The following is an 8,186-nucleotide window of genomic DNA, read 5'->3' on the forward strand; positions in this document are numbered from 1 at the left end:
GACAGAAGGTGTACTTTGTTTATGAAAATTGGTGGTACTCTTGCAAAGTGACTTTATGAATGGAGCCAAGGGATGAGAAATGAGTGCAAGAGTGTGTGTGGGTTAATTAGAACTTAGCATGATCGCCAAATAATAAGGTCCTATGGGGCAAGACCTCGTGACATGGAAAGCGTGAAGAATTGTAAAGAAAGTTGGGGTTTGGGCAACGACAAGCTTGTGTGTGTGTGTGTGAGAGAGAGAGAGAGAGAGAGAGAGAGAAGGGGGGGGGGGGGGGGAGGAAATAGATCACGTTTGGTAAAGAAGATTAATAAGTATTACCTTTTAGGGCAAGGTTAATGTAGCACGTCACTAAAGGAGATCATGAGAAGGGAGGGGGGTAGACAAAATATCAGGTGGCCCACACAACAAGACAACCCCGAGCTAAAAGAAATCCCATTAAAAAATGGCCCAGTTTTGGGGATTGTCAGAGATATATAAAGCCAGTCGGTGAGATCGTACTTGAGGGCAAACTTGGCAAACTGCATTGCTGCAACTAGAGCTCCTCCCAAACCTGCCTACTACAACTTGGCAAACTAGGCACTCGCCCCTATATTAGATCAGTGAGAGCGAGAGAAAGCACGCCTGCAAGCCCCCCCAAATCCACACACACCACAGACAGTTGATCTTGTCTCTTGTAGTCTTTCTAGCACAACACTTGCTCCAAGCATTTGCTCGTCATCATCATCATCATCCTCTTATCATCCCAAAGTGCATTGCACAATGTGTCAAGTTTCCCTCGTGGAAAGCCACAATATTGCTGAAGACCAGGATCATCAGCAGCAGCTCATGGTTACCTCAAAGGAAGCTCCCTCAGCAGCACCGCTACCAGTTCCGCTTCCGCTGTCATCTCCATCGGCCCCGCGCACTGATTCTGCTCTTGATAGCAATAAATCTCCCTGCCTTTCCGACGATAATCCCACCAGCAAAGCTCATCTCAATGTGGGAGATCATGATCACCCACCGGCCCCTCTCAATTTCATCAGCAGTTGCTCCCAGGAAGATGAGCCTGACTGCAGCCCTGGCTCGCCAGAGTTCTTCTTGCCTGCCAATGCATACATTTCTCTGGATGACCCCTCCTCTTTACTTACAAGCTGCTACACTAGCCCATCCGATCCCAACTCGATGATCTGGCCTAATCCCATCTCTCCCTCAACCACCGCATTGCTCAATTGCCCGTCGATCTTCTCGGCAGGCACCTCATCAGATGAGGGTAGCATTTCCTGTGAGGAGATCCCCTCGCATGTTGACATTAATCCCCAAATCCTACACTACCCATCCAATAATATTGGGAGTTTTCCGGATGGTGCATTGTCGTACAGCGCCCTCTTGCAATCTCATTATCATCCTAGCTTGGCCTCTCCCTTCCATAGCAATAATACACAGCAATCAAACTTCAATGGCTTCAATCAGATGATGCAGCTAGGGGCATCAAATCATCCTTACTGCTCTGGATCCAGCCCTTTTGCTGCCTTCGGCCAGGGCCGCACATATAGCGCGCATGCAGCTCCTTATAGGATGATGCCCAATGTTTTTGCCGCAGACACTCGGGCGGGCATGTTGGAGCAATGCTTGAATGAGGCTCAGCATGAGCAGGAAGAGCAGAGCTGGTACACCTTCTTGCAACCAGCTCAAGAGGATCGATATGATGCTGGCTGCCTAGAGAAAGTAGAGGCAATCAATTGCAACACAGCTAGCCTTAGATTGGGGTCAACCTCCAATATGATGATGATGCCCACAGATTTTCAGCATCATCATCATTACAAACAGGGCATGTACATCGCTAATGCACATCTTCAAACCATGGAGAAATCTGCAAGTGCTAGAAGTCCCACTAACAGCCATTTGATGATGGAGTCGATGCAGCTGCAAAACAGATCTCACGCTGACGGCGCAGCAGCTTCTTGCTGTACTCATTCATCAAAAAACAAGCGCGTGGCGCCGGTAAGTTCCCAATGTATGCGCATTCAGAAAAACAATTAGACTCTCCGTGTTTTGCTTCTCTTAGAGAGAATAAAATGATCAATGCATGTGCTTAATTGGAATGCAGGATGGAGAAGACTCTTGGCCACCTGCTGAAGCTAATTATGCTTGCTCACCGCCTCTCAAGATGCAGAAGTCTCCGAGCTTCTCATCATCCACGACCCGGCCGTCGCAAGTGACCCAGGCTAATCAGATGCATAATGCTAACCAAACCCACACAGATGACTATGCTTCTTTTGGTGCTGAGAAATATGCATCCACACTGTCCCCTACTAAGCAATGCAATACTCCCACTAACAGCATGACTGGGAGTCCCACAGTGAGCAATAACCAGCTAATTGATCAACAGCCAGCACAGAGATCAAAGCCTGCCAAATCGTCGACACGACAAAGTGTCTGCAACGACCCGCAAAGTGTCGCCGCTAGGGTATGGCAGCAAAATCTTCATGTTCTGTTTCATATCCTCTTCAATGGTTAACACATCAAAATACATCAAAATGTAGTTTGAACATGGGGTGCTAAACATATATATATATATATATATATATATATATATATATATATATATATATATATATATATATGTGTGTGTGTGTGTGTGTGTGTTTTTGATCAAGAACTATGGGTTCATGGGGTGCTGATTCTTTATTTTTGTTCATGATCAAGCATTCGTGCAACAAATAAGGAAAGTCATGGATAGTGCTTTACATAACCTTTGCACAACATTTCAATGAAAGTGATAATTTCTAACACCTTCAATGGCTCCTCTTAATTATATTGCTACAGCACCGTAGAGAGAGAATTAGCGAGCGCCTCAAGACTTTGCAACAGCTTGTTCCGAATGGCGCAAAGGTAATTAAGAAAGCTGGACTGTGTAATTAGCACATCATTGTAGCAGCTAGCAGCAAAATTGCAACCCTAATTATTACTGATGGACCGTAATTATCATTAAGTGCAGGTGGATCTTGTGACAATGCTGGAGAAAGCCATCAGCTATGTCAAATCTCTCCAACTCCAAGTCAAGGTAATAATAATCCTAATCTTATAAGTTCATCAGGCATGGATATCTTGATTTTATTCATTATTCAAAACTATGGTCTAATTATATGCATATAGTGCATTACCCAAAGCACCTAATTCACTTCAAATTCAGAGTGCAATCTGCACACAACATCATGCTTGCCCTGCATTGCATTCACATCTGTAGTGCTCTTTGGTGAAAATTTTCTCTTGTTCTCTCCTCCTCCTCTTCCAATATTAAGTCAATTAGCTTGTTTGTAAACACTACTAACAATCTTCATTTTCAAACTTTATGAAGGTTCTATCTACCGACGAGTATTGGCCAACACCGTTATCTGACAAGTACTCCTTGACAAATTTGGCTGTGGTGGCTAAATTAGCAGCATCTACATACAACTAGACATGACTACAAAGCAACATAATTTGAAACAGCATAGGGAAAATGGACCCAAAAGTGATTAATTCTTTAAGCAAGGCCAATATTCTCAACCTTGTTTCACACTTTAACCCCATTCATTTCATTCATTCGAAGGCAATAGATATTCAACAGATACTCCTGCTCACAACATTATTGTTTCATCCCCATCTTTGACAAGGAAGATCTTGTCAAATTGTGAAATGGAGATGTTAGTAGGAGGCCTTTTTGTCTCTCCTTTGGAGTAATTTTTAAAGGGCCTTTTTGTCTCTCCTTTGGATATTGAAGCATGATTTAGTGCAATGAAGGAAATGCAACATAATTTTGATAAGTTTTATACATTAGTTATCTCCTATCATACAATCTCACACCTTTTCATGAAAAGGTCATTGAAGACTCATATCAAAAAAGAATTTTGAACTCTGAAATTTCTCTTTCTATGCTTCTTGTGTAGCATTTCTGTCTTTGTCTTCTTCTAAGCTATATAGAAAACTTTCTTCATTTGGCAAACGTATTGAAAGCTCTTGCTTTCAAGTACTTGAACTTTGCCGGATACTTTTGTTTCGTGCTTCACCACCTAAAGATAGCACTAAAAACGGTTTATCTCTTGTGCCGTTTGAGGATGTGAAAGCCAAGGGGAATGTGTATACGATGATCGGTTCAACGCCCCCATATTACATGTAGTGTGTTGAAATTGAACATAGTTGTCCAGCTATGGCTCCCGTTCATGCTTTTATTGGCATAAGCTCTCAGTGATCTTCACCATTTCTTCGTTGAGATGCTTGGAATTCTCATTGGCATCCTCTTGGACTTGTTGACTGTCCTTGGCATACTTCTCATGAAAAATTGTAACAAAAAAGTGATAGATATCTTATCATTAAATTAAGCACACCATAAATTATCATGCTTGACAAAATTAAAGAGAGTGTGTGTGTGTGTGTGTGTGTGTGTGTGTGTGTGAGAGAGAGAGAGAGAGAGAGAGAGAGAGAGAGAGTGAGAGAAAACAATGAATCGGCGACACGACAAAAACTTCCATAGAATAAAATATACAAAATGTTTATAAATAATCTTCCAAAAGATCTCTACAAGTAGCTTGATCTAAATATAAACCCGTGGCTCCTTAATCAATAAAGAGAGAAATTCAGTTGTCATTTGTGGATACTAGCTTCATCATCTTCAAACTCGTCGTCTTCAATTGCATCATCATCATCATGGCAATCATCCTCGCTAAGTGTGGCGGCGTCGGGATTGAATCATCGATCTCTCCCTACCCTGTCTCCCCCTTATCCAAGGTGAGAGAGGGTCGAGGACGGTGTCCACTTCATTAGTGACAAAAATGATTCTTCTCCGAGGTGTTACGGGAACTATGAACATAAGTTTTGGTTGATGGATTGATGGGATATAGATGACCTATAGAAGAGAAGTTCAAAGTGAGTGACAGTGGTATTATGTTACAAGCAAAACGGTTAAAAATGTTTACACTCACCTGCTCACAATTGCGTAGAATAACTAAGTTGTCACTCCACCATGTAGATCCCATTCTTATGTCGTTTCGATACATTTGCAAACCACTTGCACACAAAGATGAAGGTATGAAAGATTCTAAAATGAACCTTTAGTATCCTTTCAATTGTGCCATAGTATCTGGCTTCATCACCATTTGTGTCAAAGTTGCCCATGACACCACAATCCATGGTGGTCTGACGCTCGTCAATGTGGCGTGTACTAAAGTATCGACTCTTTGACCACATAGAATTAAAGAAAAGGCACTATAAAAAAGAGAAAAATATACAATCAATTACAAAGATAAAATCAAGAAAAAATTAGGCAATATGGTTTAAGCATATGAGTACTATACCTTTGGCATGCAACCTCATGTATACTCCCATTCTATGTCAGTGATGTCCTCTCCGTGTGCCTTTGCTTCAATCATTCTCTCATGGATCCACTCGGCACTCATAAGATCTAGGAAACATGGAAGGTGTTGAGTATCTGGGGATGCCCTCCTGTCTCAATGAGCTTGCTTCCATGTTTCCCTCCCTTACAAACGCCTTGCCTTTGCCATTGTCCACAACTCCACCCATTTGGTCATAACCTTTGCACTGAGGATGCAAAAGTTGTTGATGGCTTGGCATAGATCCATATCCAAGTCAGATAATTTCCCTTTCCACTTGGCAAGTGCGAAGTTCTCCTTGCATCCTCCTCATTGATCACATGTGAGGCATTAGGTGAGCATCAACTGGGTATTGGCAAATGACCTTTCCATTGCCGATGGTTGGTGCTGGATCTTCTGGTTCAAAAATGTTAAAACCATGTTTGCCTAGAAAAAACTATAGTCGCGAGGTCTAGTGTGTATGTTGCTTGCCTTGAGTGGGAACCAAGGGCAAGGTACGTTAAAAATTATTGACCTTTGGGCTTCACAATCCACAGGCCAAACTTCAAAATGCACTCAACAACATCAACCCGCTATGCACAAATCAAGCTACACTAAGAAGGTAGTCTCCCTGGGCTGAGAGAAGGAACTGTTGTCACTACAAGCTCTTGAGATTCTTCCTCTACTGTGTATAAGAAGTAAAATCGACATATCTTTGTGAACTGCACAATGCTTGCAAAATTAGGGAAAAAGCTTTCCATTCAAGTATTTATTCATGTCTACATTGGAGGGCTTTTTCTACATTGGAGGGCTTAAAGATTCTCCATGCAACGCACTTGCAGAGCAACAAATGCAAAGGATTTGGTAGCAACGAGCTTTGTACAATTGCTCGTAGCCATCTGCTGGCGTCGCGAGAGAGAAACAACCACATGCATTGCTCATCTTGCCTCGTCACTTGTTCGTCCCACGTTCCACCTCACCTATTTGATGGTTGCAATGGAAATAAATTCGAAGAAAGTCAAACACGCTACTAAGGGAAACGCTGTGAAGCTTGGTGCCTATCAAAACACCACTTGAAAAATTCTTCTTCTATTCCCCTTCTCTCTCATGATCTCCTACCCAATGATCACGGATATTGAGTATGTGATACCATGTCAAAATTGATGAGGTAGAAGCTTCCCTGTGCGGGGAGAATACAGAGAGAGAGAGATATAAGAGACTAGGGATTGGAGCATGCTCATCACCACCCAGCCATACCCTATATAGGCCTTTGGCCTGCTAAACATAGGGACCCCCTTGACTGCATGTCTGTCCTAGCCCTTGGCAATGCCCGATCCTACCCTTGGCATGCTCATCACCACCACCCAGACATGCCCTATATAATCCCTTGGCCTACTAAACATAGGGACCCGCTTGGCCCTGCTCGCTCCTACCCTTGGCATGACAAGTGAGATACTATTGAACCAACCGGCCTTGGCAATAATTTGATGTAATACAATGGGGGCAAAGGGTTGCTTATAGCAACCTCATTAAATTTCCCTACCCAGACTTTGACAAATAAGTAATATAAATGCCTTAAAGCCAAACTAAATAATTGGATCACATTGGGTAGTTCACTTGAGATGCCAAAATTCTAACATTTGTTTGGTAAAAACTATCTATTTTAAAAGACAAAATATATAAAATGTTTTTCTTTTAAAAGAGTAGCATAGATTTTTTTGAAATTTTCTAGGTCTAGTAAAAGTTAACTTAAGCCTTAAGAAATCTCATTAAAAACTGCCAAATAAAGAAGCCCTCTTATATCCCATTCACTTCTTAACGAGTACACTATCCTTACGATCTTGAGAGCTTGCTTTCATTCATGAGTTTAAGATGGCTACATAATGCCATGAAAGGGACCAAAAACAAATTGCCTAGGGTGACAAAAGAGCACTGTGAGTAGTCATGAGGTTGTGGCCCTAAATCTCGAATCTTTAACATGTGGCATGGTTTTTTTATTGAAACTCATTTTTGCATTTTGTCATAGTAGAAGTTGTACGTGCAGCGTGGTGTAAAGGTCACCACTTTAGAGTAGAGTGGGTTGGCACAAAGTGGTGCACATTTGATTGTGGAGTCGATCATGGAGAAATTCAAGCAATGTAGTCGATGATGATCATCTGAAGCAGATCCTTGGTGATAGAAATTATGTATTTTGGAACGCTGCATGAAATTTTGATAGTGGATTATAGAGGGTTCAAAGTGGAGGGTGTTTGATATGCAATGATTCAAGGTAAACATGGTGGTTTGATTACTATTATGCATAGAGGAGAGTCAAGATTTCATAATATCGACTCAATAAAAAGATGGACCAATCTTTGAAACACATTTTCCTAACTGAGCATTACGAGCAAGTACGTTGTATCTTTTTGAAAGTTTGTTAAGATCTTTACAAACATTATTTCATGCAATCTTGTTTTGCTTTCCAAGTGGTTTTGTCATTGAACCCTGCAAAATGTATGACTTTACAAAGGCTAAACTCTTCTAGCTATAGAAAATACAGAAGAAAACACTAAAGAAACCACAAAGTAATCATAGAGGTAGTGGTGAACAAGCTAGAAAGTATACTAGAAGCGGTAAACATAGATAATGCAAAGGACCTCTTGGAAGATCAAGAAGATGTATCCTTAGGGAAAGAGATCTTCATAGATATAGGGTATATCCTGAATTATGCCAAGATGAGAGAGTACTTAAAGTGTCAATACGTTGTATTTGAGCGCTTTTTCTTCTATTGACACTAGATAGACATTTTTTATTGCAATGAAAGCATATATTTGTCTTTCTTGCAAGTTTAAGAGTAATAAGTGTAAATATTAATGTAAT

At 41.3% G+C, this 8,186-nt stretch overlaps 1 protein-coding gene across 1 annotated transcript; it reads left to right on the forward strand.

Moving 5' to 3' along the window:
- The first annotated feature begins 535 nt into the window (after nucleotides 1-535).
- LOC147462100 (uncharacterized) lies at nucleotides 536-3,749 on the forward strand. The gene is made up of 5 exons (XM_086502568.1): nucleotides 536-1,980; nucleotides 2,087-2,446; nucleotides 2,806-2,871; nucleotides 2,978-3,043; nucleotides 3,338-3,749. The coding sequence occupies exons 1-5, from the start codon at nucleotides 760-762 to the stop codon at nucleotides 3,437-3,439; spliced, it is 1,815 nt and encodes a 604-aa protein (XP_086358694.1). The 5' UTR covers nucleotides 536-759; the 3' UTR covers nucleotides 3,440-3,749.
- Nucleotides 3,750-8,186: the final 4,437 nt, after the last annotated feature.

Source organism: Adiantum capillus-veneris, chromosome 3 (assembly GCF_014529385.1).
Source record: "Adiantum capillus-veneris isolate H3 chromosome 3, ASM1452938v2, whole genome shotgun sequence".
NCBI classification, from domain to species: domain Eukaryota; kingdom Viridiplantae; phylum Streptophyta; class Polypodiopsida; order Polypodiales; family Pteridaceae; genus Adiantum; species Adiantum capillus-veneris.

What these genes read in the sequence shown, in the direction of transcription:
- LOC147462100 (XM_086502568.1), top strand. Translation starts at nt 760, where the DNA reads ATGTGTCAAGTTTCCCTCGTGGAAAGCCACAATATTGCTGAAGACCAG. An exon ending in AAAACAAGCGCGTGGCGCCG is followed by an intron (nt 1,981 to 2,086) that starts GTAAGTTCCCAA and finishes ATTGGAATGCAG; the next exon opens with GATGGAGAAGACTCTTGGCC. An exon ending in CGCAAAGTGTCGCCGCTAGG is followed by an intron (nt 2,447 to 2,805) that starts GTATGGCAGCAA and finishes ATATTGCTACAG; the next exon opens with CACCGTAGAGAGAGAATTAG.